Genomic DNA, 11,081 nt, shown 5'->3' with positions numbered 1-11,081 from the left:
AAGCTGGAGCTGCTGACACTGAAGGCTGTACAGGCAGCTCGAGGGGTGCTGAAGGAGTTTTTGGACAGGAAAGGCAGAGATACATTTGGATTCAATGACCTTAAAGGTCTTTTCCAACCTAAATTATTCTCTATGTGCAATACTGCTGTTCAGGGAAGAAAGAAGCTCTGAGGGAGATATTTAGGAGCACAAACCAGCTCAGATAAGGTCTGTACTAAAGGCAGGAGCCAACCATCCATCCTGGTTGTGGGGCTCAACCCCCCAGAAGGTGCCTGTTTATCAGCACACCTGAGGATGGGGCTGGGCCTGGACTTAAGTGCAGGCTTAAGGTTAAGTGTTTGCACATGGGCTTTGCTGAATTAGGGCCGAAGGTTCAGTGGGAATTGTCCCAGTGGGAATTGGCTGGTTTGTCCTGTAGCTTTTTGTCCATGATCTGGAAGCTCCCTGGCCAGGGTGTGGGGTGGGAGCTGGACCCTGTTGCAGGTGCCTGGTTCCATTTTTACTGTGCCCAGTATTTATATTTCCAACTGCAGCAAAGCAGCCCAGTGGTTTATGACACCCCCAGAGCTGCAGGAAGAACCACATCAAAGGCCTGAACAAAGGCACTGAAGCATCACAGGGCCACCACCTGTGCTGGGAGCAAACCTCGGATTGTGGGGATGCTTCCAGGATCTCCTGAGTGGAGCAGCAGAGTCTTCATTCAGAGTTTTCATTATAGATTCAAATCTGTACTGAAATTAGTCGGCCAGTGACCTCACCCAACAAGGATGAACAAAGAAGAAGATGACAAGCAAGTGTCGATAAGTCTCAGAAGATGTAACATCATTCCTGAGCACAATTAAACACAGCCCTGCAAACATCCAGGCTCCGACTCTTCATGAAACCCACATGGAGCCATTTGCTTTCTTAGGGCTGCTTTTCCACCACCCTTAGATGCAGAATTAGAGTCTGACTGCATGAAAACTGACTGTATAAAATTCAGGTGAGAGATTTAGATGGGCTCTGACTTTAAAGAGGAAGTGTCAGTGCTGAGGAGTCCCTTCCTAAAAACACTTGCTCTGGGGAAAGAGTGTTCACCTGTGATCCCAGGACTGAGCCACCACATCTTAGTCTGGCTTGAATAAGAGAATGGCAGAATTAGGATCCACAACCTTCTTTTGAGATGACTTCAGTATCAGGTTTCAATGGGAGAAGAACAAGATTCCTAAAGTATAAATCTGGTGAATAGATGTTATGAAGTTGGAAGTATTGTGTTATAACTTCATTGTCCAGCTGAGATAAAGGTATCCCTTTCCTTTGCTCATTCTACAAACACACATTTCCCTGTTTCCAGTCCCAAGTACTAAGTCTGAAGCATGTCCTGACATATATAAAGCACATCTCTGTGTCCACTAGACTATAAGTTTATGGAGCATTTAAAACAAACAGGCTGTTGGGACCTGGGTCTGCAGACAAAATTGCTTCAGAGAGATGCTCAAAGGAGGTCACAGCTCTAAATCCTCCTCGTGTGAAGCTCTGTGTCCATCTTCCCAAGGCTCTGCTGAAAATACTGCCCTGAATATTGAACATATTTGGGTTGAAAGGAAAATTAAAAGTTCCCTGTTACTAGCAACAGCATTAGAAGAACCATCAGGAAAGAAAATATCTCTTTTCCCAAGGATGCCTGGAAGGAAGCAGAGCCCTTATGGCCTGTAGCCAATGGTCAGGTCCAGGGGATAAAGGGATGAGCAGAGATTGGGATGAGGGACAGCAGAGCAAGGGCACACAAAGTCTTCACTCTTTGCTGTTCCCTGCTTCTCTGTCAGTGAAGGAGAGACCAACTCGTGGCAGCAAATGGTAAATAAATGGTATTTTATCCAGGGGTTTGCCTTATTTACATTATGACAAATGCCAGATAACATAACAGAGCTGCACAATCGCTGTGTAAAAGTGCTGCAAACTGCTCCCAAACCCAGCACACTCCCTCTTCCTCTCACACAAGACTTTTGTGGGGTCAGATCCTCATTCAGTTCTTTCAGTGCTTTTTCACAATTTTTTTTTTCTAAAAAAGGGAGGAAAAGTTTTATTTAATTATCATCATTTTTTTTTTTCAGTTTGAATTGACCAACTGCATATCTCCCCCTGGCTTTATCAAAGAAGCCACCAGTACCAGAGCACATCTAATTTTAAGAGGGCTTTAGTAGGCAGCCTTAAAATCGTGCATTTTAGTTTCAGTAACTTGCAATTTCTGCACACTTTGATAGTGCACTTTAAAGGACAAGTCTTCTTTAATGACAAAGGCTTAAAAGAAATGACCTTTTTGAACAAACTATCAAAGCTTGGAAAAGATAGTTCCTTGGAAAAAAAAGCCTGAATTAAAATGACCTTGTGTTCTGAAACTTTCTCATACAATATCTGACATCTTACTTTTCCTTTGTACCCTCCGAAAGGGACCAAGTATAATTCAGTTGTGTGGTGCCTCCAGTCCATTTTGGGATTTGGGGAGGACTTGCAGTACACTAAGATAATTTAAAAAAAAAAAAAAAAAGAAACCAGATCCCACACCCCCCCTCTCTCAAAACCCCTCGGCATCGGAATCAAAGCTGTGCGTGTTTGTCAGAAAATGCAATAAAGGGCTGGAATATGTTCTAGTGATTACAAATATTTCCTTCTAGTCACAACAAAATTGCTTTCTGTGCAGCAAAATCATTTCTGAGTTTGAAACCACCCCAGTCAGGGGAGATTTGGGCAAGCACCAGGAGTATCTGCTGTCCCCAGCACAATTAAAGCTCTGTTGTAGCTGCAAGCAGAGGGCTGGGAGAAGGAGGGAGTTGTATCCCTTTCCTTCCAGCTGTACCAAAAGGGAGCATTTTTGTTATGTGTAACACAAGAACTGTGAGTGGCACCGAAATAAAGTGTCACCTTGATAAGGGTCACCTCCCTTGGTGCTGGTGGAAAATGTTTATGATGCCTTTTCCTTTATAGAGAACAAAACAATCTTCTCTCACAGAGCAAAACTGGTGAAATAAATAAAAAGGACAAAAGAAGTTGCAACCACACTCAAGCTGGTTATGCCAGACTCTGTTTTAGGGACAATGAAGCCAACTCCTGACAGGTGGCAATTCCTTACTGAGTGGGGGAAAAGAGATGCAGAGAGCAAGGAACAGGTATGGAAACCCTTCTAATCCTTCAGTTTGGCCTTTAACTCCTGTTACCAAAATGATCAGAGCAATATTAACAACCATTACAAGAGAACTCCAGCCAACCTCATATTTGAGTTCTTACAAGGTTCATAAGCACCTTCAGAGTGGTCCTCAAGCTGTATTTGATGTTGGACAGAGTTTCTCAGAGTTTTAAAACTCCCTGATTGACCAACATCTACTTTCCCCAAACTGCTTTATGATCACCAACAACATCAGCAACTCAATTCCATCAAAAAGAAGGAAATCCAGGCCCGAATTCAAACAGCTAGAAGAAGGTCCACATGTTTCTTTATGGATGTAAACTCCTTATTGCCTTAGAAAGCACTGGAACCACCTGAATATCATGGAAGAACACAAGCAGAGAAGCAGAATTAAAGATGCCTTGTTTTCCTCATGCATGAGAGGAGTTGTCACTGTCCCCATTTGGACACAGGGCTGTACCCAGTGGGTACATCCCAGTGCCCTCAACCTGCTGCCCCAGGAGTTCCTGGTGCTCCTCCTGCAGACCCTGGTAACCACTGCCCTGCACCTTTTGGGGTAAAAACCTTTTACTGCCCACAATTAACTAAATGCATCCCACCAAATTCCTCCCCCTAGATCTCCCCATTTCCCCAGGCAAGGATTTGTGGCACCTGCCACAGCACCTCCTCCCTTATCAGAGGAGCCCTGACAACCCCTTATCTGTAATTAGAAGAATCACTTGTTGATTTAAGGGAGCTGGAAAACCTGCCCAGGCCTGGGCTGGGCTGACAACCAGCAAAGCACCCAGAAGCTGGAGCCTGGGTTTGGCACGGAGCACCCTGGCACTGCCAGGAGGTGGGGTGGATGGAGCCAGCCTGCCAAAGCCTGTCCTCATTGATCTCAGTGCCAGGAGGAGATAAGAGCCCAGCTGGTGAGCTGGGCCTTGGCGGGACAGCCCCCTCCAGCCCGGGCACTGCAGGGAGCAGGACCCTCTGAATCCTGCCTGGACCATGGATTGGGAGTGCTGGTGACACCGGGGTGAGGGAGGAGACACAGGGTCTCACCACTGCTGCCAGAGACAGGAATTTTGGGCCCCACCTCAAGCACTCAGGCCAACACTGTGCCTGGATCCAAATGCTGGCAGCAGGATGGTGCCCAGGAAATAAAAACCTGTTCTTGTGCTGGGCATATCTGAATTTACACATTCCACATGGACTAATGCACACTCTGGCTCAGGGATGGCCAGGAGATAAGGATGCTGTTCCATGGCTGGGAGGCAGAGCCAGCTACCAGGACTGTCAGGGTCCTTCAGCTTTCCATATCTCATCAAAACCCCTCCCAGCAAACTCTCTGGAATCTACTCAGATTTCCTGGGATCATCATGGAGAGCTGGCACGTGCCCACACAGAGCCAAGGCCAACCCTTTTCCAACAACACCCATGTTATCACTGAGGAAGGACTTTCCTGTGCCCAGTGCACACAACCCCAACAACAGACAGAACTGGCAGCAGGGCCTGCCTTGTCATCATGGTGTTTTCCTCCTTGTGCCAAGATTATCCCTTGAAACACAGCATATATTCCCAGTTAACAAAGCCATACAAAGCTCCCGTGGCTCCTGAGGTGAGTGAGTGAGATGCCCGAACAGGACAATAATGTCAAAACAAAATATAACAAAATAATAATATTTTAATCTTATGTAAACACGTGGACACAGAACAATGTCAAAATATGTTAAAATATCTTGGACGGTAATAATAGAAAATGGGATTTTCTTCATGTTTAGGAGTGAAAAGAATGGTATTGGGAAGTAATAACAAAAATATTAGTAGAGCAAAGTCTACTTGCTCAGTAAGTGAGCTCAGCATGGAGTCAAATTATATCAAAAGCATAAGTCTGTAATAAAATAATGATAGAAAAATAATGGAAGGAAGATACAACAAAAACCATGCTGGCACAAGCAATGAATATGTTTTCATGAACTTCATGAAAATTTCTGTGCTAACAAAAGAGCCAGTAATCTTTGCATTTTAATTTACAAGAGCCAAATCTTCAAACCTATTCAAAGCAGTCCATTTGGCAATCAAAGAGATTCCACCGTTTCAGCAGACACCTGAAAAGGAAGAGATTCTTGTTAGTTACATCTTATTATTACTTTTACTCTAAAAACACAACAGGCTGAAAGCAGAGTTGGGTCCAGTGGGCAGCGGGCCTGGAGCTTTATATTTATCTAACAAAGTTACCTATGCTGGACTCACTACCAAGAATCTATGACATTTTCAGTTTCCAGCTAGCTAATTCCTGTTAACAAATAGTTTAGGATTAATATTTTCAGACAACTTTCACGCTTCTAACATTTTCACAGTCGTTTAAACAGCTTACAAACGTTCACAGTATTTTTACAAGAAAACCCTCACGTGAGATATGAAATACCATCAAAGCCTATAAATATAATAAAAGATGGAGTGGCTTTCCTAGGAAGTTTCCTTGCACTCACCTCTCCACGTGAATCACTCACTCTAAAGGCACAGCAAGGCTTTTTATGGCTGCAGCACTTGCCATAATTTATATTGGAGGGTGTAAATGTCTGGAAAAAAAAAAAAAAACCTCGGGCTCGTGGAGATCCGGCCCTTTGAAGATGTGATCTGTAATATTATGCATTGCATCATTGTTTTCTATCTTAAAAGGAGGTGGCATCACCGCGGAGCTGCAGCTGTGCTCCGAGCCACTGCCTCATCCTGAACGTGGAGGCAAAGCCCAGACTTGCAATGCACCTGCAAGTTCTCTAATCTTGCTCTAATGGTCCTGACTAAGCACTGGGGGAAAAAAATGCTCTCAGATGCTTGTTTACTGAAAATAAGGATCTTTTCAAACGGCAACCACGTCGGAGTGTTTTAATTAAGCCGTAAAACTTCAAGAAGTGGGATCCACAGGTGTGAAATGCTACAAATGGATCAAAGATAATCCCGTACTTTTTTTGGCGGGTCAGGCGTTCGGGTCTTCCTGGAGGATTCTTTTCTGCAGAAAACTTACCTGTAAAACACATCCCACATGAAAATATGACACAAAACTCCAGATAATATATTTGCTCTCCTTTCATAAAATGTGTTTTTTCTGGTCTCTCCTGCCTAAATAAAATGCAGTAGCTGCACAGGAGAACTAATACTTGATAGAAGACTCTTCTCAGGGCTTCTCTGGTGCTGCTCCAGCTGCCCACTGTCTACTCCTTTAGGAACAGAGTCAAACCAGTTGTTAAACCCAGCTGGTGGTACCATATGGGTTATGCAAGGGCTTGGGAGCTCCAGTTCTCCTCTCAGCCCCCATGTGATTCCTGTTCTCTGATTCCTGCCTTTCTGCTCTTGTGATAAAGGTACTCACCTGTTCTCCAAGTGTGGGAAAATGAACGTTTATTAATGCACTGCATCCACTGCTGGACATCTCCCCAGGAGCAGACAACCAGGCAGCCTCCTTTATATTTAGCAACATTTGCAGAAAACTTCACCCAAGCCTCAAGTATTTTCTTTTTTCCCCCCCCTGTTTATTTTTATCCCTCGCTCGGTGCTCTTTACCCAGCCCATCCTCTTCATCCTCCTCCAACAATAAATAATCCTGACAGGTGCAGAGATTCCACTGCCCTTCTTGTCTTGATGTTTTTTCAAAGAGGAATTCCAGCAATTTTCAAAGAGCAGGACACCTGTGCTTCAGAGAGGGCCCAGCTCCCCGAGTGGTCTGCGACGACAGCGTGCTGCTGGAAACGCAGCCAGCAGCCAGGAATTTCTGGGAGAGCACCCAGGTTTTTAATGTGTGTGGAGTTACTTTCACCTCCTTTGAAACGCTGTTGCTGCTCTCACAGAAGCCCTGCAGGTGGATATCGGATTCTACCTTTTTTTAACTCATTAAAAGGTGTGGTGTTCTTGGGTTAGCTCAGAGTAATGCTTCCTACCAGGCAGTGCTAATAGCCCCTTTTAAAGAGTCTTTAAAAATACCTTTTTACTATCAACTCTTTATTTCCCACAACTTATTTAAATGAGAGAGAGCATCACTTCCAGCAGGGATCCCTTGAGGTGGAAGCAAGAGTGTTTACAACCAAAGTGCTGAAGTTGTGTCACCACTTGCACAGGGAAATTTGAGTTTCCACTATGAAAATTTCCTACTTCCACTGAAGGTGGCCTTTGTCAGGGCAAGTGTCTCATGCAGAGCAAAAATTGCTAAGGAATAACCCTTATGCGTTGCAAAGAGGAAAAAAAAAAAAAGGAGGGGAAAACCCCAAATACTTTAAATTACCAAAAATCTCCACAGGGAGACATTGCATAGGAAAGGGAAATGGAGAGTTTATAGATCAATAATTTCTTGAATGGTCCTGAAAATTGATATAAGGAGTGTGCTGGTGCTGAGCCCAAACTTGTCCAGTGTGTCCTCAGGGCTCCTGCTCTTCCCACAGCTCCTGGCAGCTCTGAGTCACCAGCCCTGCTCTGTCCCTCAGTTCTTCCCTTCAACCAGGAAAGATCCCAGCTCCTGGTCCTTCCCAACACACTGAAATGCACAATCCTGCACCAGCCATATGTGAGCACTTACAGTGTTTTCCTTGGATTCCCATTATCCCCCAGCTATGACCACCCTTCTTTATTGCTCTTTATCCTTCCTCATGTGAGGTCAGGCAATGATGACATTTTGTTTTCTTCCAGCTCCCAATGCACTGAGCAGAAAAGCACAAAATAACTTCTGTGGGAACCATGTGCAAGAAACACACCCAATTAATCAGCTGTTCCCTATTTCCAGTGACATTTGGATATTCCTATTAGCCAGTTTAATGGTCTATTGCATATAAATCACATTGATTCTGCATTACTCTAGAAGAGCTTGTGGTTTGCAATATTAAAGAGAAAACATTACAGATGTCTATTAGGGCCTCTTTGGAGAGGAAAATGCAGAAATACCACAAGGAACATTTGGACTAATATCTTATAAGAAATATCATTTGTATTATTATATAGGCTGCAAAGAAAATAAAATTATTTCTAATCCTCTTCTGCACCCTTTATAGGCAACAGTTAAGTGATTCCTGCAGGAGAAACAGGGTAAGGAGGATGAAAGTTAACTGTGTGCTATATTTGAAAGGTTGAGATATAAATCCATAATACTGAACATCACACAATTTTTCCTGTAAAAAATCTGGGATAAGATACAATCTGGTAGCTCTCAAGGTGAGGAAACTGGAGGAGAAAAGCCTTGTGAAAAATGACTGAGTGAGAACCATGTGAGTGCTGCCACATTTTGGTTTTGAGACTCATTCAGTATTTTTGGCCAAATTTTAGATGGTCATAATGTCCTGTCTAGAACAGATGGTTTTTATCCACTCCAAAAAGTTGAAGGACAATAATAAGAATTTACCTGAGATTTTAAAGATAAAATGGTGTCTTCAAGTTCCTTTTTTGAGGCTGCTGGCATCAGCCCTTTAAGGATTTTTTCATATTCTTCTCGTACATTGATCAACTGTAAGAGAACAAAAATAAATTTATATATAAATGGTTACTCTTAGATGCTGGAAAGTAACCTTTTTTTTCTCTTCTTTTGCCCAAATTGGAGTCCAAGTAAACACAGAATTGGGCTATCAAGGGAGAGGAAGGAGAGAGAAGAAAGAACAGCAAAGACTCCTAAGGAGAAGAAGAGGTAAAAGAGACAAAGAAAGGAAAAAGAAAACATAAGAATAAAAATATATGGAGAGGAAAAAAATAATGGAAAAAAACCCAGGAAGGCATTACTTGGGACGTGGCCTGAAGAAGCAATAATCATTCTTAAATCCATCTTAATTAAGCATTTATAGAGATATACACTTTGCAAATTGATAGAAGTTTTCTTTTTGTCTTAGGTATCCGAACCAGGTCACTGGAGAGACATTTGTCCCTTGCCCCCTTAGGCAAGGTGAATTCCTGTTTCCCAGGAACTTTTTTTTACAAAATTTCTCAACTTCCAGGTGCCTTAAAGGATTTGGTTTGGTGTTTGTTTGTTTTAAATTCATCATGCAACTACTTTTCACTGCACTTTGCGTCTTCCTCAACTTCATGGAGGCTACAGGACTTTCAACAAACAGGTTTGAGCATCCTGGACCTGTTATGAGGCCAGATGTTCACCCCAAAACGAGGAGGACATTTTAGTCCTTAACCTTATTCCACAGATGTTGAGGAAACAGTGTCACGTGAAGATGGATCAGCTGGAAGGGTTGTGCTTTGTGTCCCTCCAGTAGGGTTGGATTTTGCTGAGTCTTGAGCCAGGATAAGTCCAGAGAGTCTGGTTCAGGTCAGTCCCTCACCCAGGACACGCTCACACTCCTTGTTAGTCCTTGGCTGAATCAGGGCCTCACATCTGTACTTAACTTCCAATAGGATTAACTGCTTAATTCAAATTAAGCAAGGACTTAGGTGTTTTTCTGGATTAGCAGCTGAATATGTAAATAAAGGATCAAAGGGACTCAATAGCAGATTAACTCATAAAATACCTTTAAACTTTCGAATTGAATCCTTTTTTTTCCCCCCAATAGTTTACACTCCAACACCATTTGGGGCTAATTTTTAGTTCCCAAATCGCTGAAATCTTACCACTGCAACCACAAACCAAAAAACCTCAGCCTTAAAACCTGGAGAAGGCAGGAGTTCCAAGGCCCAGCTCCAGCCTGGAAGGAGCAACACAAGCTCCCAACACGTGAGAACAACCCGGCTCGGAGCTCACCCCCAGCCACCCTCTCACGGGAAAAGCAGCTCCTGCCAAAATCTGCGTTAACAATTATCAATACAAGAGGGATAAAACAATCCCGATGAAACGTTAGGAAAATTCTCTCCGCCCTGAGTCATCCCCCCCGACACGGCAGAGAAATCGCCAAATCTTTATGCAAATGGGCAATTAGAGGCTTTCCTTGGGAACTGCGAGGAAGTGATGCCACTATGCAAATCTAAAGGAAAAAAAAAAATAAAAAGAGGTGAGACAGGGAACCTTGTTTGAACTCTGCCTGTCTATAAGCCAGCGATCGAAATTTATGTTTTTGAAAGCTACGCCAATAAATTTATGCTACTATTTCTATCAAGGCTTCCAAAGTAATGCCTAGGTGCTTTGCCAGGATAAATATTTTCTGAGCCAACAGCTCGTTTGGGTGGGGACCTTGATAGAGCAGAAACATATATTTCAGTTGATTCAACATGTTCCATTTATTCTTGGTGAGACGAGACCAGAAACAGGCGGCCAGAGCAGCAAAATGCTTTTATTTCCTAAATTTGGAACAATAAAGATCTATTTCATGGGTAAGAGGACCTACATGATCACCTGGCCAATATGTAGATGGCAACAAAAATTTTAATACAGCTGTGTGAGGGAAATAAGAACGTTCTAATTGTGCGACAGTTTTCTTGAAACCAGGTCACTGCTTTTAATAGTTTAACCTGTAATTGTCCTTTAAATACCTGCTTTCACAATGCTGGTAATGTTTGCTATTAACTCTGTAAAGCAGCAAGGGATCATTCCCTTTTGACAGAGGTGTTTCTTGGAAAGCCAGGAAGAAATCTGTGCTATGCTTTAAAAAATAGAGATATATTATGGGGTCAGCTGAAAGTGGAGAAAGAAAATGAGAAACAAGCCCTGGTAGCTGCAGCACTGCTTGGGCTCATTCCTTACTCTGTTATAGACAGAAGACACATTTTTTTTTTTTTTGCAGTGAAACCTGCCCTTTTGGATACAACTCCAATTTGTTGTAGAAGACAAAATATGGCACTTTCAGCTGTGCTCACTAGTAATTGCATCACAATATGATGAAAATAAGTTCCCAGCTGTTTCCTGCCACGTTCTGGTGAACAACCTGCTGGTATTTTTGGCTGAAGTCACTATCAAGGTTTATTGACCCAAGAGATTAAAATAGTGCATGGCAAAAGTCTAAATCACTTCTTATAACTCCAA

The 11,081-nt window shown here is 43.0% G+C and overlaps 1 protein-coding gene across 1 annotated transcript in view; it reads right to left on the bottom strand.

The window, feature by feature from the left end:
• Positions 1-4,811: 4,811 nt before the first annotated feature.
• Positions 4,812-11,081, bottom strand: part of LOC115307508 (centrosomal protein of 112 kDa-like) — an 88,472-nt gene continuing 82,202 nt past the window's right edge. Inside the window, exons 6-7 of the mRNA XM_029960099.1 lie at positions 8,532-8,633; positions 4,812-5,253 (exon numbers count right to left, since the gene is read on the bottom strand). Of these exons, the coding sequence (XP_029815959.1) occupies positions 5,224-5,253; positions 8,532-8,633 (132 nt within the window). The 3' untranslated portion in view covers positions 4,812-5,223. The remainder of the gene's footprint in view (positions 5,254-8,531; positions 8,634-11,081) is intronic.

The sequence above is a fragment of the Manacus vitellinus genome, unplaced genomic scaffold (genome assembly GCF_001715985.3).
Source record: "Manacus vitellinus isolate BGI_N305 unplaced genomic scaffold, ASM171598v3 scaffold_24_pilon, whole genome shotgun sequence".
NCBI lineage: Eukaryota > Metazoa > Chordata > Aves > Passeriformes > Pipridae > Manacus > Manacus vitellinus.
The sequence above is the reverse complement of the archived record's forward strand: the minus strand, read 5'-3'. Positions and strand labels throughout refer to the sequence as shown.